Source organism: Palaemon carinicauda, chromosome 43 (genome assembly GCF_036898095.1).
Source record: "Palaemon carinicauda isolate YSFRI2023 chromosome 43, ASM3689809v2, whole genome shotgun sequence".
Lineage (NCBI taxonomy): Eukaryota > Metazoa > Arthropoda > Malacostraca > Decapoda > Palaemonidae > Palaemon > Palaemon carinicauda.
Window position 1 is genome coordinate 60418117 of NC_090767.1, and position 22496 is coordinate 60440612.

Genomic DNA, 22496 nt, shown 5'->3' on the forward strand with positions numbered 1-22496 from the left:
AATCAATTCTTAGTGTTATTTAAGTCCTAATAATTAAATTACAGTCAACGATTATCTTACCCAAAATGCATCCCTGAAAGACACTACCATCGGGAGCGCTACCTCATAAAATTGTCTAGACCTCTCTAGATCCAAATAAAAAATTAAGGGAAATGTACATCGGGAAAAAGGCATACTTGGGTAATCGTCAATTTTCTCATAGATTCCACAAGAAAAATGGCAATTTCTTTCCCTGGCTTGAACATATTACCAAATAGGTGCCGCTTGTGTTTAGTGAGAGGTTAAAAGAAATACCCTTCATTATTTTCCTTAAATTATGCATTATTTTGGGTGGATGGAGTGAAGAAACCTCTGGGTTATAGCAAGGGAGCGTGCTAGAAATAGGAATGAAAGGCTAGCGATTGTGACGCAGTTCTGGTAGACCCTGCTGCTTCCTCCGGTCGCCTTGGCGACAGCTGAGGTAGCAGCAGTAGGGCATTCAGCGTTATGAAGCTTCATCTGTGGTGGATCACGGGGAAGGGTGGGCTGTGGCACCCTAGCAGTACCAGCTGGGAGGAGCGAAGAGAGGATAAGTCTGTTTTTTTTTATGTTGGCTATCCCCAAAATTCGGGGGCAAGTGCCTTGGCAAATAGATAGAATAGATGCAATATATCGTTTCTCACTTTTCATTTTCATTGTAAAGCCACAATTGCAGCCTGAGAGGAACAAGAAAAGGTAGACAAGAAAACCGTCTAGCTTTTGCAGTCATCAGGAAAAAATATCTTTGGCTTCCTCAAGTAATATCTCTCGAATATGATATGCCAGGATATTTATTCAATCTGATACTAAAAGATAGATTAACCCTTTTACCCCCAATGGACGTACTGGTACGTTTCACAAAACTCATCCCTTTACCCCCATGGGCGTACCGGTACATCCTTGCAAAAAACTGCTATTTACATTTTATTTTTACATATTTTTGATAACTTTATGAGAAACTTCAGGCATTTTCCAAAAGAATGAGATCAACCTGACCTCTCTATGACAAAAATTAAGGCTGTTAGAGCATTTTAAAAAATATATATTGCAAAAAGTGCTTGAAGAAAAAAATATGCCCAGGGGTTAAGGGTTGGAAAAATCCAAATAGCCTGGGGGCAAAAGGGTTAAAACAGCCATATTATGTCAACGAGGACGATGGACAGACACGTCTGTTCATCGACGGAGCCAAAAGTGAAGTGAAGCATATCACCGGTGTGTGGGGGGGAGGGGGGGAGGGGTAACAAGCTATTCTTCCCCTACCCACGCTAACTAGCGCGGGGGTAATTAACCCTCGTTAAAAACTAATGGCTCGTCATTTCAGCTACGCTAAAAGGTAAACCCAATGTAAATAGCGTGGTTTGTATTTCGGTTACGGAACAAAGCCATATTATGACTTAGCAGAGCAGCGAGCGTGTGCTGAACTGCAGCCGAAGTCGACTATGTTTACCCCGATGGTTTGTATACGAGTAGGAACAAATATAACTCTGGTTTAATGGTTTTTAGTTCCCGTCTGATAACTATCTATTAACCCTTTTACCCCCAGGCTCTTTGGAAATTTCCAACCCTTAACCCCCAAGGGGTTATTATTTACCCAGCACATTTTGCAGTATATTTTCTTTAAATTGCTCTAACAGCCTTAATTTTTGTCATAGAGAGGTCAGGTTGGTCTCATTCTCTTGGAAAATGCCCGAATTTTTTCAAAAAATTATCAAAAATATGAAAAAAAAATTTTTTATAGCATTTTTTTGCAAGGACGTACCGGTACGTCCATGGGGGTAAAGGGATGAGTTTTGTGAAACGTACCAGTACGTCCTTTGGGGGTAGAAGGGTTAAACTCCAATCTCAAAACAGAGACAATAACATGACATATAAGCCCAACTTTTCACTGCTTGTGATTATAAACTTTATTTTTGCATTAATGAGAAACCATTCGCAACACTGCATTGTGTGTCGTTTGCAACTTTAAGTTCTTTACAATCCTACTAGTTTTTAATGCTGCCTTATTCTAGTCTTCGGAGCTACTGTTCTCGGATTCCATGACCAACTTACACCAGATTTTCAACATATACTTAAGTTTAACATCTTTAACAAGAAGTCTAACATCTTAAACAAGAAGTTCAACATCTTAAACAAGAAGTTCAACATCTTTAACAAGAAGTTCAACATCTTCAACAAGAAGTCTAACATCTTTAACAAGAAGTTCAACATCTTTATTAAGAAGTTCAACATCTTTAATAAATTCCATCTCCTTCTCGAACACGAATCCTTTCGAGTCACCCAATTTGATATTTGGAATTCTAAATTTATTGGGACCAGTAATTCTTTGAATTCTTTATATCAAGTTAGTTTGGTATTCGTTCTAAAAGAATCTATTTCTAGATTGTTAGACACCTGTATGTAATAATCTAAACAAAAATTATTCCAATGATGGTCATATAATAAATCTATTAACCCTTTTACCCCCAAAGGACGTACTGGTACATTTCACTAAACTCATCCCTTTACCCCCATGGACGTACCGGTACGTCCTTGCAAAAAACTGCTATTTAAATTTTTTTTCGCATATTTTTGATAACTTTTTGAGAAACTTCAGATATTTTCCAAGAGAATGAGACCAACCTGACCTCTATATGACGAAAATTAAGGCTGTTAGAGCAATTTGAAAAAAAAATATATTGCAAAATGTGTTTGATAAAAAAATAACCCCTGGGGGTTAAGGGTTGGAAATTACCAAATAGCCTGGGGGTAAAAGGGTTGAATCTAGCAACATGAAAACATTCACATACAACATTCATCTCGTTCCCTGTAAGGATAAAACGCAGTATCATAAATTCTTGTATTTATTAGGTGTTCGACTTAAAACACACAAATACAGTTTGCACAGGATCGAATCCCCGAGACGAGAATTCGACTGAAACTCTTCCGAGTTCTCTTGGAGAAGGGATATTAATATATCTCTCTGAGTCCCTTGGAGAAAATAATACATATGAAATAATCAACACAAGTCTCGCCGCCGGCTTTTCCTCGGAGAGAAATCCTCCCGGCGGCGGTTCACGGCAACGTGGCCGCCCCGGATTCGAAAAGAAATCCGCGGCTTCGTAATCTTAAGTTTCCTTGGCAAATTATCATATTAACATATATCAAATAATATTGGTCATCATTATCATTATCATTATTATAGTTATTGCTGATTATCATCGCTGTAACATATGTGAGAGAGAGAGAGAGAGAGAGAGAGAGAGAGAGAGAGAGAGAGAGAGAGAGAGAGAGAGAGAGAGAGAGAGAGAGAGAGAGAGAGAGAGAGAGAGAGAGCAGGGTGATTAGGACGTGATAAATGGAGGAGATATGTCAATAGTGAGAGAGAGAGAGAGAGAGAGAGAGAGAGAGAGAGAGAGAGAGAGAGAGAGAGAGAGAGAGAGAGAGAGCGGGTGATTAGGACGTGTGATAAAGGGAGGAGATATGTAAATAGTAAGAGTGGAGTGGATGAATGTCTGAAGGACCCTTTCACGGCTAAGATCATCAGGAATACTGTACATTCAAGAACTACCCAAAGAATCTAGAGTAATATTACCACCCTTGCGTATTGACCTGTGTGGCGACTACATTCCTCGAGGTGACGACGGCCCCCAAGGGGATACAATGACACTAATCTATGCATACAGTATCTAGGTGTACGACCCCTTACAAAAGAATTTTTCCCAGAATGCAGTTGATCACCGCTTGCTGTTGTGCGTGCACGAGTGGCTAAGTACCACGAAGGTCGGTATCAAATATACGTTTTCAAAGCACGAGTCTCTTTTATACTACAGAAAACTAACGGAAGAGCCACCCTAGGATGATATGATGGACATAGGACAGTTCTATATATAAAGATTGACAGTAAATTCTCATGGAAACGATTGAATGATCTCAAAAACCGACGCACAAAACAAGCAAATATATACATGGGAAGTGCCGTAACGTGTACGGAAATTGTATGACAAACTCATACGTAAAATGATAACGACAATGATGGAAATTCACGTCGGTCACAAAGAGGAAAGACATCTTAGTGGAGCATTAAAGACACGAATGAATCTAGCCAGGTAAAAATGATTTGACGTACGAAGGAACGAGACGTCGGCTCTCCTTTCCCACTGCACGATCGATCAGACGTCGATACTTCCCTATAGACAATAATCAATTTCATTTCCAATTCTAAACACACCCCGCTACCCCGGCGACTTCCGTCGCACGGCAAAGGAGATCCGAACCGCCGCCAGCAATAACATCGTCATAATAATGATAATGATGAATATAATCATCATAGCTCAATTAGACCCTAGTAATAATAACAGTATTCAATTCTTCTACTCTAAACTATGCGTCGCCGGAGAACTACGGCCCGTATATCTTGAGGGTCCGGTCCATTGACGTGGAGGCCAGGTACGAGGCATTCGCTCCGAATCTGACTCCTGTGGCCATGGCCGTGTGGTCGTTGAACACGCGTAGGTCTGTCCATTGTTTGCATAAGTATACCCTGAAAAAAGAAAACGGAATGAGTAACTGTTCGTATCTTAAACATCTGGGAGAGATTATTATTTTGAATAAGTAGACCCTGAAAGAAGAAAACGGAATGAGTAACTGTTCGTATCTTAAACATCTGGGTGAGATTATTATTTTGAATAAGTATACCCTGAAAGAAGAAAACGGAATGAGTGACTGGTCGTATCTTAAACATCTGGGTGAGATTATTATTTTGAATAAGTACACCCTGAAAGAAGAAAACGGAATAAGAAACTGCTCTATCTTCACCACAAGTACTGTAGTAGGTTGACCAGGGCACCAGGCACCTGTTGAGATACAACCTTTAAAGACTTACTGGTTCCTCTGACTGGACAGACAGTACTACATTGGATCCGTCTCTCTAGTTACGGCTCATTTTTCCTTTGCCTAAACATACACCAAATAGTCTGGCCTATGCTTTCCATATTCTCTTCTCTCCTCATACACCTAACAACACTGAGATGACCAAACAATTCTTCTTTGCTCAAGTGGTTAACTACTGCAATGTAATTGTTCAGTGGCTACTTCCTTCTTGGTAAGGGTAGAAGAGACTCTTTAGCTATGGTAAGCAGCTCTTCTAGGAGAAGGACACTCCAAAATCAAACCACTGATCTCTAGTCTTAGGTAATGACATAGCCTCTGTACTATGGTCTTCCGCTGTCTTGGGTTAGAGTTCTCTTGTTTGAGGGTACACTTGGCCACACTTTTCTATCTAATTTCTCTTCCTCTTGTTTTGTTAAAGATTTTATAGTTTATAAAGGAAATATTTGTTAAGGTGTTGCTGTTCTTAAAGTATTTTATTTTTCCTCGTTTCCTTTCCTCACAGGCTACTCTCCCTGTTGGGGCCACAGTGCTTATAGCATTCTGCTTTTCCAACTTGGATTGTAGCTTAGCAAGTAATAATAATAAAAATAACTCTAAGACAGTGGAAGACTATGGTACAGAGGCCATGGCACTATCAAAGATTTAGAGAACAATGGTTTAATTTTGGAGTGTCCTTCTCCTAAAAGAGCTGCTTATCATAGCTAAAGTGTCCCTTCTACCCTTACTAAGAGGGAAATAGCCACTGAACTATTCCAGTGCAGTAGTTAACCCTGAGAGAAGAAGAATTGTTTGGTAATCTCAGCATCGTCATGTATAAAGAATAGGCCAGACTATTCGGTGCATGTGTAAGCAAAGGGAAAATTAGCCGTAACCAGAGAGAAGGATCCAATGTAGTACTGACTGACCAGTCTACGGATCCTATAACTCTAGAGGTAGTATCTCAACGGGTGGCTACCTACTATCTGACTTTAACTAAATACTACTTGGGTCAAACGAGGAACTAGGACCTTGCCTTAACGAGGCTGTTATCAAATGATCAAAATAGATAGAAAAAATTTAAGCAAATAGATGCTTCTCTAAATCATAAACCTTTTAATTCACTGTATTTTCCATCCGAGTCTCAGCATATATTTCTCTAAACAACCATTTTGGACGAGAAAGTTTTATTCTTAAAATCACATACATTTTCGTGACCTCTTCCATTTACTTTTTCTGCTTGAGATCAATCGCTAGTCTTTATAATCGATGTAACTATTTTCTATTATGTCTCATTTTTTTTGTTTATTTCTTTGCATTTCGAAAACAATATTCTACCCTTTAGAAAAATTATCAATCGAGAATCAATTTCCAAACGTTAATGATCAGAAATCATCAGAAATAAAATATTACTGATGTTAATTTTCATTGACCCGATGTAAAAAACAATCATGAACGACATACAGTAAGACGTTTTCTACGTCTGAAAATTTCAACTACCTTCTGTTGTTTTTTTTTCATTGTTTAATATGAAAATTCTATTCAATTTGTAAAATTATTTATCAACAGAAAGGAAAATTTATTCATCTGTAAGAAAAAAAATCGTGATGTCTCTTTCTTTAATACTTTCTTAACTAGAGGAGTTAACTGGAATGTCCCCCCAAAAATGGATCTGTTTTGAAAAAGCGTCAGGCAAAAGATAAAAACAAGTTAAAATAACTGGCCGCTGTTCTCATAAATATCTAAAGGTTTCAACTCGGCATTTTTAGGATCAAATTTCCATTGGCAGATAAAATAAACAGCCTGATTAACAACAACTAGGAATAACGAAGAACACAACCCCACCGTGCATCCTCACCTAACGTCCGTTCCTGCCACAGCCAGGTAAGTTCCCGACTGGTCGAAGCTCAGGTCCATGACCTCGTACCCTTCGTCTAGCTGGATTGTCTTGAAGTTCTTCAATTTGCGCAAATCCCAGAGTCTGACGGTCGAGTCTTCCGCTGCGGTGGCCAGGTAATATCCGTTCTCGCTGAAGGCTATCGAGCTGATCGCTCCGCTGTGACCTGGAAGTACGGCAAGGCTTTGCGATTAATTCTGTCTTTGCAGTGGGAATAAAGAAGCGGTTAACCCTTTTACCCGCAAAGGACGTACTGGTTCGTTTCACAAAACTCATCCCTTTACCCCCATGGACATACCGGTACGTCCTTGCAAAAAAATGCTATTTCAAATTTTTTTTTCATATTTTTGATAGTTTTTTGAGAAACTTCAGGCATTTTCCAAGAGAATGAGACCAACCTGACCTCTCTATGAGGAAAATTAAGGCTATTAGAGCAATTAAAAAAAAATATACTGCAAAATGTGCTTGAGAAAAAATAACGCCTGGGGGTTAAGGGTTGGAAAGTTCCAAATAGCCTGGGGGTAAAAGGGTTAAGTTGCTATTGCTTGTTTGGTGTGAAATTACTAGTAATAATCTTATATATAAAACCATATTACCATGAAAATTGTCATTAATCTAAAATGGTTTTAATCTCATATGGTTTGAAGTTCCCAAATTTAGTTGCCTCGATCATCTTTTCACCAACGGGCTTATGGTCGGTCGGTTGGGCTTGTATTACAGCCAACACTTGTTGTTGGCACGGGGCTTTCCCTTGGTTGGCCCGTAAGTAACCCACTATTTTGGAAGCTTGGTTGATTGAGAGGAATTTTGAAAGGTTTTTCAGTTGTAGAGACAGATGTGAACAGGGCAAGGACGGTGGTGGTAGTAGGAGAGGGTCATCGTGTCACGGATAGTGGTAGTTAGAATAAGAGGGGGGTGGTAGTAGGAGAGGGACATCATGTCACGGATAGTGGTAGTTAGAATAAGAGGGGGGTGGAAGTAGGAGAGGGACATCATGTCAAGGGTAGTGGTAGTTAGAATAAGAGGGGGGTGGTAGTAGGAGAGAGTCATCATGTCACGGATAGTGGTAGTTAGAATAAGAGGGGGGTGGTAGTAGGAGAGGGTCATTATGTCACGGATAGCGGTAGTTAGAAGGGGGTGTGAGGGCTTTGACCAAAGGCCTTACCACTGCTCTAGATGACCTCGTCTTTATGTATATGCCTGACCACACCCTTCAATAGATGTTAACCCTTACGCCCCCCAAAGGACGTACCGGTACGTTCTTGCAAAACACTGTTATATACATGTTTTTGCATCTTTTTGATAACTTTATGAGAAACTTCAGGCCTTTTCCAAAAGAATGAGACCAACCTGACCTCTCTACGACAAAAATTGAGGATGTTAGAGCAATTTAAAAAAAATATATAGCAAAATGTGCTCGAAATTTAACCTTATGGCGGTGGTAAAAGGGTTATTAACCCTTTTACCCCCAAAGGACGTACTGGTACGTTTAACAAAAGCCATCCCTTTACCCCCATGGACGTACCGGTACGTCCTTGCAAAAAAATGCTATAAAAATTTTTTTTTCATATTTTTGATAATTTTTTTGAGAAAATTCAGGCATTTTCCAAGAGAATGAGACCAACCTGACCTCTCTATGACTAAAATTAAGGCTGTTAGAGCAATTTAAAAAAAATATACTGCAAAATGTGCTGGGAAAAAAATAACCCCTTGGGGGTTAAGGGTTAGAAATTTCCAAATAGCCTGGGGGTAAAAGGGTCAACCTCATTTCTGAAGACGAGTACAACTGAAACAAAACAAAGGAGACGGACAGCTAGAAGCAGACGACTCACCAGGGAAGTTAGCAACGTTAGATCTCTCTTTCAAATCCCAGATTTTGATGGTGGCGTCGTCCGTGCCCGTCCCGAGAATGAGTCCGTCGGGGTGGAACTGCGCGGCTGTCAGGGGGGAACTGCCGGTTGTGTCGCTCACCTGAAAATAAGATATTCCTATTAGAAAGAGAAGAGACGTTCTCCTTTTTAAAGCCTATATTACATACATACATACATACATATACCAAGGTACTTCCCCCAATTTTGGGGGGTAGCCGACATCAACAAAGAAACAAAAACAAAAAGGGGACCTCTACTCTCTACGTTCCTCCCAGCCTAACAAGGGACTCAACTGAGTTCAGCTGGTACTGCTAGGGTGTCACAGCCCACCCTCCCACATTATCCACCACAGATGAAGCTTCATAATGCTGAATCCCCTACTGCTGCTACCTCCGCGGTCATCTAAGGCACCGGAGGAAGCAGCAGGGCCTACCGGAACTGCGTCACAATCGCTCGCCATTCATTCCTATTTCTAGCACGCTCTCTTGCCTCGCTCACATCTATCCTCCTATCACCCAGAGCTTCCTTCACTCCATCCATCCACCCAACATAATGGATAGACAAAATAACGGACTACAAAAAATCTTATTTCTTCCAAAGGAGAAATATTTGTAAACTACTCACTCTAGTTATAGTAAATTACCGATCAAAATCAAGATTAATATAAAATGATGAATATATATTAGCCCTTTTACCCCCAAAGGACGTACTGGTACGTTTCACAAAACTCATCCCTTTACCCCCATGGACGTACCGGTACGTCCTTGCAAAAAACTGCTATTTAAATTTTTTTTTTGCATATTTGATATTTTTTTGAGAAACTTCAGGCATTTTCCAAGAGAATGAGACCAACCTGACCTCTCTATGATGAAAATTAAGGCTGTTAGAGCAATTTAAAAAAAATATACTGCAAAATGTGCTTGAAAAAAAATACCCCTGGGGGTTAAGGGTTGGAAAGTTCCAAATAGCCTGGGGGTTAAAGGGTTAAATGTAAACAATCTACCTTATGGATTAAAACAAAGGATAAACTTATATGTGAAGAGGTGCTCTATAGTGTTCAAGCACTTTCATGCGAAAGGCTAGAACAGAGAATACATTACGACACAAGATACCAAAGAAATAACATCTTCCATATCAAAATTAGACATTAAAAGTAGAGGATATTCTAACATGAGAAAAAGAAATGGATGAGGGCAGGACATATAATGAGAATGACAGATAATATACAGACAACAGGAGTAACAGAATGGGTCTCTAGAGATTGCAAATGAAGCAGGGGAAGGAAGAGAAGACGATGGATTGAAGAACTCGGGAAGTTTACGGATGTAGACTGGCATAAAATGACCATAAACAGACGTTATTGGAAGGGCATGTGTAGGGCCTTTGTTCTTCAATGGATTAGTAACGGCTAATGACGATGAAGTAAACTGAAAGCAAGGAATATCGCGGTACAGTACATATATACAACAAAAATAAACAATGATAATAAAAAAACAGAAGTCGACAAGTTGTATGGGGCCTTTGTTCTGCAATGGATTTGTAACGGCTGATGATGACGATGAAGTAAACTGAAAGCAAGGAATATCGCGGTACAGTACATATATACAACAAAAATAAACAATAATAAAAAAAATAGAAATCGACAAGTTCTCTCACCTTGCATAAAACTCTTCCGGTCCGTATGTCCGAGAAAGCCCAGTTGTGGTCCTGCGATGCCGACAAGAGGTAGTCACCCGTGGCGTGGAGAGAGAGTCCTGTGACGGGGCCGTCGTGAGCCCGGATGAGCTGTAGGGTCTGGGAAGTGCCGACGTTCCATACGCGAATCTGCAACAAAAATAAGAATTAGATTTTTCGTACGAGACTGCGTCGTAGTCAGACCAACTTCAAGTAAGCAGTTGCTTAGATTATATTATTTCCCCAGAGAAACAAAAGATGTCTTCACCAGCCATATACTCTTGGTGAATATTCATTTGATAAGACATAAAATTGTAAAGATAAAAGCATCTCCCATATATAATAAAGAGCTACATGCCTAGCTGTATAACTACAGTATATATTTCTTTCCGGTCACGCTCAGCGGCCTTACCAGACGTGTGAGTACTCGATCTCTCCGTGTCCATAGGATAGAGGGGGGTACCTTGAGACGTACACTCGGAAACTACAATCTGTGTACGAGTGTGCGTGTATATTTATCTAAATATTTCTGGGATACAATTAGAGGAAAAGCATTTGACAAAATGAATTGCTTCTGTCTTCCTAAGCATATCTGCTCAAAATAATAAGTAGAGTTTTTAAGAATTTGAAGTTCTACATTTCGAGAAAGGATCGAGGCCCAAAGAAGGGCATACCTCCAAGTAGAAGGCAAAGCAAAAATACAGCAAGAGGACAAATAGCAGAAACAAATGACAAAGGAAAAACGTGAAATTCAGACCCAATCCATATCCTCTTCTTTGTCTGCATCTTTTCCCACTTCTATGTGGGGTCGATGTTTCTGGCCAGCGTTCCCCATCTACCTCTGTCCCACACCTCATCACCAGTTAATCCCTTTGATCGAAGGTCATCCTTGATACAGTCCACCCACCTTCGCTTCGGTCTCCCTCTCCTTCTCGTTCCCTGTACCTCCATTTCCATCACTCTCCTCTCAATATACTGTTCATCTCTTCTCATGACATGACCATACCACCTCAGTCCACATCCAATCCATGGAAATAACGTGACAGAAATGTGGTCAGACAAGAACTCAAACAAAAGGGGATCTCGGAAAGGAAGAAAAAGTAAAATGTAAATAACTTTTCTGGATCAGGCAAGTAAGTGAAGTAAGGTACGTCCTTTAGATAAATTCGGACACAAAGCTCAGCTTCATTTCGCTATTATCCAATGCCATACAAGTCGAGATTAAATTCATTGATACGTCAAACCATTTATGAATACGAGATTTTTAAGATCATTAAATATACTAAAGCATTATTTATTTCTAATCCCAGTTATAAACTTATAATCAAAACAAATATTTCTTGCTCTACAGGTCAACGTCCTGATGGAGGGGATTTTTTAAACTGAAAGATTTTCTCACAAAATAGGAAGAAAATAGACATGGAAAACTTTTTTTCAAAGAAACGAAAGACTTTTTCACAAAACAAGAGAATAAAGATATGGGAGACTTTTCATAGAAGCAAAAGGAGACTTTCTCATGAAACAAGAAAATAAAGAGGCAGACTTTTTCAAAGAACCAAAGGAAGACTTTTCCACAAACCAAGATTTACGGACTGTGGGCTTGGATAATCTTAGGTGCAGCATAGGTTATTAAGCCCTATTTTAGTGAATCTATTAAATAAAATTTCCCTTTTCACATTGTTTTATTCTCAAACTGTTCAGTAACATGTATCATATACATTTATCATGTCACCAAAAAATTTGATTCAATCTGTGTAAGGAAACCAAGAATTAGTGCTAATTATTATTATTATCACTATCCAAGCTACAACCTAAATTGGAAAAGCAGGATGCTATAACCACAAGGGCTCCAACAGGGAAAAATATCTCATTGAGGAAAGGAAATAAGAAAATAGATGAGGTACATGAGAATTAAGGAGTAACTAATATATCTTATGATCAGCAAGTGTTAAAATTGATGTCATATATAAACTATTAACCCTTTTACCCCCAAGCTATTTGGAACTTTCCAACCCTTAACCCCCAGACGTTTTCTTTTTCAAGCACATTTTGTAAAATATTTTTTTCAAATTGCTCTAACAGCCTTAATTTTCGTCATAGGGAGGTCAGGTTGGTCTCATTCTTTTGGAAAATGCCTGAAGTTTCTCATAAAGTTATAAAAAATATGCAAAAAAATGTAATTAGCCGTTTTAGGCAAGGATGTACCGGTACGTCCATGGGGGTAAAGGGTTGAGTTTTGTGAAACGTACCAGTACGTCCTTTGGGGGGTAAAAGGGTTATGAGACTCATGTCACCCTGTTCAACATATTTCTTATCAACGTCTCCCATAACCAAAACATAAAAGGTACATTTACTTTCGATAAAGGCAGTAAAAACATACAATTTCTGTAAATTTAAACCATATATTCATCTTAAAAGTCTCTTGACAAGGTCTTAAAATGAAATAATTCAAGTGTCCAGGAAATAGTTATTAAGCATTTTACTGCTTAATAACTTGGCTATGAATCCTCAAATTTACATTTGGAAGCTAATAAACAGATTCTGAAGGGCTTCCTCTTTCCATACATATTCTTATTATTCCAATTAATTGGAACTAGAAAATGTTACAAAGCTAAATCTACGTAAAACGGTAATCTTTTTTTCATTCTCAGTGTTCAAGAAAGATGAGAAACACAGATGAATAAGACGATATGTCGGTTAACATGAAAAAAGCAGCAATGAACAGACTGCGGACAGACAGATTGAAGGCAGCTCAACATCAAGAATCAGCACATCACCCCCCTTACTGTTAACCCTTTTTCCCTCAGGCTATTTGGAAATTTCCAACCCTTAACCCCGAGGGGTTATTTTTTTTCCAGCACATTTTGCTGTATATTTTTTTTTAAATTGCTCTAACAGCCTTAATTTTTGTCATAGAGAGGTCAGGTTGGTCTCATTCTCTTGGAAAATGCCTGAAGTTTCTCAAAAAATTATCAAAAATATGAAAAAAAAAAATTTTATAGCTTTTTTTGCAAGGACGTACCGGTACGTCCATGGGGGTAAAGGGATGGCTTTTGTGAAACGTACCAATACGTCCTTTGGGGGTAAAAGGGTTAATAGACATCCGGGCGAAGGAATTGTGAATAAAAATCAGATGCTCAGATATGGTAACAACACCGGGGACGGAAGAAGTGGTGAGTAGGATAAGCGTGAGAGAAGGTGAATGTCTTTATGGTGTTTAGCGAGCCGAAATGTGATAGGATATTTGTATAAGATGGAAGAGACCTAACATTTAAAACAGGTAAGAGATATAAAAGTACTTTTAAACCATCACTTTTTCATACAGAACTCTCTTTACATTCATCCCTAACTCTCTATTCTTTACCGCTCCCTTCCCTGCCCACAACACTTTACATTCTTCGTCCGCAGTGACGTACATCTGCTTCCACTCCGCCACTTGCAACGACAACAGAAACCAAGTACTTAAAAAGGGATTTTGACGAAGGAAAAATCTATTTCTGGGCGAGGGATCTGTGTCGCTCCATGAAATGCTCCTTACAGCACCATTTCTAAGGTATAAATACTGCTAAATATACCAGAGAAAAAAGCTCGCTCACCCTTATAAGGTGTCGGTACAATAAGTAGCTCTCTATTCAATCTGGCACTATATCCTTATTGTTATTAGCTAAGCTACAACCCTACTTGGAAAAGATGGATGCTATAAGCCCAAGGGGCTCCAACAGGGGGAAATAGCCCAGTGAGGAAAGGAAATAAACTATAAAAGAAGTAATGAACAAATTAAAATAAAAATATTTCAAGAAGAGTAACATTATCTATATTCAAACTATAAAAAAGAGAAATAAGATAGAACAGCGTGCTTGAGTGTACCCTCAAGCAAGAGAACTCTACCCCAAGACAAAACTTGAGTCATACAAGAAGCAAGAACAGCTCGTACACCTTACCTGTGTATCCGGGGATGCCGTGATGATCGTGTCTTCTGTGGGGTGGTACACGACGCAAGACACCTTCTTCGAGTGTCCTTTGAGAATGGCGACGACCTGGAATGAATTAGTGGTGTTAAAAGAGAGAGTTTTATCCTCATTATAACTACTACTACTGCTAGATGAACAAGGTTAAGAGAGAGAGTGTGAGGAGGGGAAGTAGTCATTCAAGGGAAAGAGGGCAGGGGCAGGAGGAGGGGGAGGGGGGAGGGAAACAAAGGTATATTATCCCTTTTATCCCCAGGCTATTTGGAAATTTCCAACCCTTAACCCCCAGGGGGTTATTTTTTTCAAGCACATTTTGCAGTATATTTTTTTTAAATTGCCCTAAAAGCCTTAATTTTTGTCATAGAGAGGTCAGGTTGGTCTCATTCTCTTGGAAAATGCCTGAATTTTCTCAAAAATTTATCAAAAATATGAAAAAAAAAATGTAAATAGCATTTTTTTGCAAGGACGTACCGGTACGTCCATGGGGGTAAAGGGATGAGTTTTGGGAAACGTACCAGTACGTCCTTTGGGGGTAAAAGGGTTAAGAGAGAGAGTGTGAGGAGGGGAAGTAGTCATTCAAGGGAAAGAGGACGGGGGCAGGAGGAGGGGGGAGGTGGAGGGGGGACGGAAACGAAGGTATATTATTAGGAACTTTCCTCAAATAATATGGAATCCAGCCTCAATGGGGTGGGCGGAGGTTAGGAAAAGAATAGGGAAAATGAAGCCAAGACATAGTTTTCAGGAATAAGAAATACACAAGATTGTTTATAGTGGCCAAAGCAGATTTGAAAATGTAATTTAATATATACATATACCAAGGCACTTCCCCCAATTTTGGGGGGTAGCCAGCATCAAACAAATGAAAAAATAAGGGGACATTTCCTCTCTACATTCCTCCCAGAGAGGGAAGGTCCCCTTATTTCATTTGTTTGATGTTGGCTACGCCCCAAAATTGGGGGAAGTGCCTTGGTATATGTATGTACGAAGCAAAATCTGTGAACAGAATATTTTGACGGAGAATTTCCTATCAAAATTACGGTTTATCTTAACAGTGTGAGAAAGACCATTCTCGTTTATTTTAAAGAAAAGCTAATTCATTTATATTATATATGTTTGTATTTCTATTCAATTTATGATCGGTATTTTTATTTCAAATAAATAGTTTTCTTTGAAATGTGCGAAGAAAGTGATGAAAAGGTTGATTTTATCAGCAAAGCTAAATACGAAAAGGTGGAATTGTTTAAATCATAAAACGAATTATTTTTATAATAATTTAAACAATTAAGTGACTTCATTTTCAAGATTAGATATTTCCTTTGAAGATATCAAATAAACGATATATCAAAAATTTTTGTAATAGTGGTATCAACATTAAATTTTTCTATACATAATATGTGACTAAGAAACTTATGTACACTTTATAACATAGGCGTACATATATGCGTTAATACGTACAGTACATAATTTCTATCAGACTTCCAAAATCACTGTTATCATTCTTAACCCTTTTACCCCCAGGCTACAGTATTTGGAAATTTCCAACCCTTAACCCCCAGGGGGTTATTTTTTTCCCAGCACATTTTGCAGTATATTCTTTTTAAATTGCTCTAACAGGCTTAATTTTTGTCATAGAGAGGTCAGGTTGGTCTCATTCTCTTGGAAAATACCTGAATTTTCTCAAAAAATTATCAAAAATATGAAAAAAAATTTTTTATAGCATTTTTTTCAAGGACGTACCGGTACGTCCATGGGGGTAAAGGGATGAGTTTTGTGAAACGTACCAGTACGTCCTTTGGGGGTAAAAGGGTTAACACTGACATGGTTAACAGAAAAGTTTGCTTTCAAGTAATTTACTTCATTGTGTTCATTATATCACATCTTCTGAGGTGGGTTGAACCGCTGCCAATCACAAGAAAGGAAGCATAATCAATATATATCTTTGTACAGTATTTAATATTTCAGAATAATTCCAGACTGAAATCCTTTTCAACAAGTCCCACCCTCATATTTTGAACTGTCTCTCCAAGTCAAGGATTTTGATTTCCCATCCTTGCTTCTTACTTTCCACTTGGGGATTAAAATCTAAGGTTGAAATACTTTTAACATTAACGACAGACGTTTGTAAATTAAAGAGAATTTTCAAATAATAAAAATAAAGAAGTTTTATACATATAAGGAATATTTATTTTGGTTGCATAAGCGTTTTCTTAAGTCTAATAATAATAATATGAGAGAGAGAGAGAGAGAGAGAGAGAGAGAGAGAGAGAGAGAGAGAGAGAGAGAGAGAGAGAGAGAGAGAGAGAAAGAGAGAGAGAGAGAGAGAGAAAATAAAGTTTTATACATAAGGAATATTCATTTTGGTTGCGTAAGTGTTTTCTTAAGTCTAATATTAATAATCATATGAGAGAGAGAGAGAGAGAGAGAGAGGAGAGAGAGAGAGAGAGAGAGAGAGAGAGAGAGAGAGAGAGAGAGAGAGAGAGAACAGGTTATAGAGTGATTTCACTTTCTCTTGTGTGCCCTTCGTAAGAACATATGAGAGAGAGAGAGAGAGAGAGAGAGAGAGAGAGAGAGAGAGAGAGATTACATAAAGTTCATGAAAGAAAACTCAAAATCATCTTTATAATCTTATGAGAGAGAGAGAGAGAGAGAGAGAGAGAGAGAGAGAGAGAGAGAGAGAGAGGAGAGAGAGAGAGAGAGAGAGAGAGAGATCCTCACCTGTTCCGTATCCTTGTTGAAGACTGTGGCGTTCTTGTCTGCTCCTCCCGTGACGATCTTACTCGTGTCTTTCTGGTGAACGTCCAGAGCCAATATACCGGGAACGGAGGCACTGTGGAGTCCCTGGGAAAACAAATGCAGGTATTAAAACGGTTACTCTCGATCGGAAACCATTCCATATTGCTGAAACAATTGGCGTTTTCAACGAGCACGTTGATACGTGTATTAAAAGGACAGATAAAAAGTATGTAAAAGTGGGAAAACAATCGCAGGTATTAAAAAGGTTACTCTCGATCGGAAACCATTCCATATTGCTGAAACAATTGGCGTTTGCAAAGAGCTCGTTGGTACGTGTATTAAAAGTACAGATAAAAAGAATGTAAAAGGTATGTTAAAGGTATACAATGCACTACAGCTATCTGATTATGAGAAGACATTTCTTTTTCTATATGCTTGAAGATTTTCGTACAATTACCAAAAACACAATGATTTTTATAATTTTAATTGCCAAAAACATAAATTTTCGTAATTTTAATTACCAAAAAACACAATGATTTTTATAATTTTAATTGCCAAAAACATAGATTTTCGTAATTTTAATTACCAAAAACACAATGATTTTTATAATTTTAATTGCCAAAAACATAAATTTTCGTAATTTTAATTACCAAAAAACACAATGATTTTTATAATTTTAATTGCCAAAAACATAGATTTTCGTAATTTTAATTACCAAAAACACAATGATTTTTATAATTTTAATTGCCAAAAACATATATTTTCGTAATTTTAATTACCAAAAACACAACGATTTTTATAATTTTAATTGCCAAAAACATATATTTTCGTAATTTTAATTACCAAAAACACAACGATTTTTATAATTTTAATTGCCAAAAACATAGATTTTCGTAATTTTAATTACCAAAAACACAACGATTTTTATAATTTTAATTGCCAAAAACATATATTTTCGTAATTTTAATTACCAAAAACACAACGATTTTTATAATTTTAATTGCCAAAAACATATATTTTCGTAATTTTAATTACCAAAAACACAACGATTTTTATAATTTTAATTGCCAAAAACATAGATTTTCGTAATTTAAATTGCCAAAAATTGCCTCCCGGGATTGCAATTTCCTGAACCATATATACAAGAAAAGACTTCATTAGACGGTGATAACGATTTCTTAATAAGCCAGTTCACAATCTTTCCAACTAAGATTAGCAAACGTACTATCTAGCAATTTAGACGATGCACAGTGCTTTTAAAGTCTGTTTTCTTTCTCTCAAACCTTCAACTTGGTAACATTTCAAACTTGAATAGATGGGAGTAGATTGGTCCATTCATAACATCAAATACTGAATTTAAAGTAGTAATTTGCAGAGACTAGTTAATGAGTACCAATGTGACTACAGGAATATCTGGTGTTCCCTAGGGTAGTGTTATAAGCCCATAACTTTTTATACTGCATAAGCAAATGTGGATTGGCCTTGAAAACAAGCTGGTTAACATATGCAGATGATGCTACTCTCTTTGCATCAAATATGAATGTATACCCGGGGCTGCTGAATCCCTTAATAAAGATCTAAAAGAAATTGCATGGTGCAAATTATGGGGCATAAAGTTGAACCCTTAACAGTATTCAAAGTACGATTGGAAATAGGTCGAGAACAGTGGCTCCTCAACATCCAGATCTTTGTAAGGATAATTCTATATGTGATTCTTGATTGCAAATTTACTTTTGAGAAACATATCCAACAGCAAAAAAAATTGACTTTTCTTAAGACTTTGGATAAATTTGCCTATTGTGAGGAAGTGTTTTAACCCTTTTACCCCCAGGGTATTTGGAACTTTCTAACCCTTATCCCCAGGCATTTTTTTTTTTCTTCAAGCACATTTTGCAATATATTTTATTCAAATTGCTCTAACAGCCTTAGTTTTTGTCATAGAGAGGTCAAGTTGGTCTCATCTTTTGGAAAATGCCTGAAGTTTCTCATAAAATTATCAAAAACATGCAAAAAAAATTGTAAATAGCAGTTTTTTGCAAGGACGTACCGGTACGTCCATGGGGGTAAAGGGATGAGTTTTGTGAAACGTACCAGTACGCCCATTGGGGGTAAAAGGGTTAATTCTTACATTTTACCTTGCTTTGAGTATTTTTGTCTTGAAATTATCTCTCAAATTTCTTGGACAATAGTTTGTGCTCTAATAAATTCTTTAGACATTAATATTTAGCACCCTCATTCAGCTAGTTCATTGTGCATGTTGCATAAGGTTTTTTCATAATTCAGACCATCCTTTACATTCAGATCTTCCTAGACGGTACCATCATGTATGCAGTAAAAGGTCTTTTCTTCTCCAAAATAAGGCTCAATACTACACAGCCCTCTAGAAATTTTATCCCAGCTGTGGCCAGGTTGTGGAATGATCCTAATATCGTAGATGAATCGGTGGAACTTCCTAGAGTTCAAACTTACAAGCAAATGCTTTTCTGTTGTTAGTAATCTTGATATATCATATTTTTATATTTCTCATTTATTGTTCATCCAATACTTCACTATTTACTTTTCTCACTGGGCTGCTTTCTCTGTTGGAGCCCTTGGGTTAACATTTGGCTTTTCCAATTAGGGTTGTAGATTAGCTAGTAGCAATAATAATGATGAATACATCTTAGGATTCCAATTGCTGAAGAGGGAACTCGCTCACCTCTGGATCAAAATGAATAAAAAATAGTATTACAGAAATAAAAAATAACTAGAGGGGCACTCAGTAGAGTGCAGACCTCCGCCACGGCAGCTTATTTTGGTCGACCTTCACCTAAGACTCTCAATAATAACAACAATAATTAAATAAAGGACAGGACCCCAATCGACTCACGGGATGCGACGCGAGTGTGTTGTAACTTCTGATCTGCTCCGAGGGGGTGAGTCCTTCGGGGATGGTGCGGCCGCGCCTCTTCCGCTCCTGGGTGAGGATCGTCGCCGTGTCCTGCAGACGGGTGACCACCTCCTCTGTCAGGCCTGCGCCCTCGCTGGGGACGTCGGCTGCGCCTCCCGCCTCCGCTGTCGCTGCCTGAGAGGTTAGAGGGGGACTTTAGCAAGATTGAGCGAGGCGGAACGGAAGCAGTTGTCCGTACAAGAGATAAAGGTTATACGACAAAGACTTTGGCTCTATGAAAGAGACAAAGGTATGATTAATTAGGGACAAAGGTGAGATTAATCAGGGACAAAGGTTAGATTAATCAGGGACAAAGGTTAGATTAATCAGGACAAAGGTGAGATTAATCAGGGACAAAGGTTAGATTAATCAGGGACAAAGGTTAGATTAATCAGGGACAAAGGTTAGATTAAGGACAAAGGTTACATTAATGAAGGACAAAAGTTAGATTAATTAGGGACAAAGGTTAGATTAGGGACAAAGGTTAGATTAAGGACAAAGGTTAGATTAACTAGGGACAAAGGTTAGATAAAAAATGTTGAAACGGATGAATTAAAACTAATCAAAAATAATAAAAGTGTCACAAAACCTTGAACCACCACCAAGTTCTCTCTCATAGTCCCGAGCCAGACAAAACCATCGGACACTCACCAGTGTGGGGCCGGCCGGGGCGGCCGGAGCGATGCCGGCCTGTGGTTTCAGTGTGGCCAGGGCCTCTCGGGCGGCCGTCACCTCCTTGTTGAGACGGGCAATGACACGGGTGGCCGCGTCGTGCTGGTAGAGGGCGTGACTGTAAAGAAGGTATTGTATTGTATCGAACGTTTATAATGAAACACCGAAATAAAATAATATTATAATAGAAAAGCGCTCTAAGAGCAGACCTCCGCCACGGCAGCCCATTTCTCGGAACCAGCTTGCCTTTCCCAGAATCAATTTAAACCGTAGGCTTGTTTAAAACCTGTGTGACAGCCATGAGTGAACTAAGGTTTAAGGTTAGGGTTAATAAGGTCGAGCTTTTGCTTGACCTTGACCTCTGACCTTCGACCTAGGACTTTCAAAACTGTATCGCTTCCACGCCTCAACATAACGATTAACCCCTAAAAGGTTGACTACTCTATGAGTGAAATTGCGGCCAGGAAGTTGTTCACAAACAAACTGGGGCAAAGACATAACCTCCTCACAACTTCGTTGGCGAAGGTAATAATTTAACGTAGTAAGCAAGACGACATTTGCAATATGAAACAGGATTATCTGTTAACTTTATCAGCTGAAAATCGTAGACATGCTAATTAGGTGAAAGCCAAAATTTCACTTACAAACACCTTCTTGAGAACTTTTCGTATATGAAATTAAAATTATTACAGACAAATATAATTATTTGATTGATGAATCTGGGCCAAAAGGCTTTCCCACAGGGGACTGGGAGGCCAATCAGTGCCCACCTGCAATGAATAAACCCTGCAGTTGTATTACAGCATTGAAAAAATCCTGCAGTTGTATTACGGAGATTTGAGACAAGACGAAAGAAAGGAAATATGAACGGAATTATGGTTAAAAGCTGAATAGACTAAGCTCAGCTGACACTAAAATCCTTCAAATTAATGCCTACAGTATATCACTTCAGGTGTACTGTTGCCAGTATCTCCCTGAATAGGAAAATATATACACAAAAAGATTAAGATGCGAAGCGTCTCAATTTTTGTAAATTTTTTAGACCTTTATGTTTACAATATTCCGCTTCCAAAATGAGTTAGAAGCTATGTCTGTAATCATAAAAATTCTATTTGTTCTTCAAGTTAATTCATAGTACAATTAGTAACAAAGTCTTCAATCTGGTCCTCCCTCCGAGCAACAACTCCTCGAGAGTTAAGCGACCGTCTTTCATAAAAAAATACAGTAGTCATTTTTGGGGTTATAAGGCTTAAATATAAAGATATCTGTATCTACTCTGCATTTTTTTCAGCTATGGGGGGTGTAGGGGCTTGGAATGGAACACATGCAGACGACACACAAATGACAGTTTATCGAAGACGTAGAGGTAAACAAGAGAGAAACAGACCGAGGTTAATCATCGTACATGAAGAGGCACAGACAAACAGGGGAGAGATTAATTGCCGGATATGAAGATGTACAGACTGACAACACAGACAGAAGGAGGTTAATTATCAAAGACAAACCAGACGGAGATCAATTGCCAGATATGAAGACGTCGAGGTAAACAAGAGAAAAGCAGACGGAGGATACTTATCAAACACGAAAACGCAAAGACAAATCAGAAGGAGATTAATAGCCGGATATGAAGACATACAGACTAACAAAACAGACTTAGAGGTTAACTACTGTATATGAAGACAGACAAACACAGATAACCTTAATAAGAAAAGAGGTTGATTACCGTATATGTCGTGACACTACGGAAGCCTTGCAGCCGCTTCAAATTAAAAACTCGTCTTGTGTCTTACCTCAATTCCTGCCGCGCTGTCTGTAGCTGCTGTCGGAGGGTGAAGGAGTGGAGCATGACCGCGTCCCACTCATCCTGCAGGGCCTTTAGGATGGCCGGG

The 22496-nt window shown here is 38.5% G+C and overlaps 1 protein-coding gene across 1 annotated transcript; it reads right to left on the reverse strand.

Annotated features, from left to right (window-relative positions):
- Positions 1-2844: 2844 nt before the first annotated feature.
- Prp19 (pre-mRNA processing factor 19) lies at positions 2845-22490 on the reverse strand. The gene is made up of 9 exons (XM_068366223.1): positions 22398-22490; positions 20587-20725; positions 19876-20070; positions 16989-17111; positions 14247-14342; positions 10288-10455; positions 8593-8731; positions 6722-6926; positions 2845-4537 (listed from the first exon to the last, which is right to left on the reverse strand). The coding sequence occupies exons 1-9, from the start codon at positions 22451-22453 to the stop codon at positions 4396-4398; spliced, it is 1263 nt and encodes a 420-aa protein (XP_068222324.1). The 5' UTR covers positions 22454-22490; the 3' UTR covers positions 2845-4395.
- Positions 22491-22496: the final 6 nt, after the last annotated feature.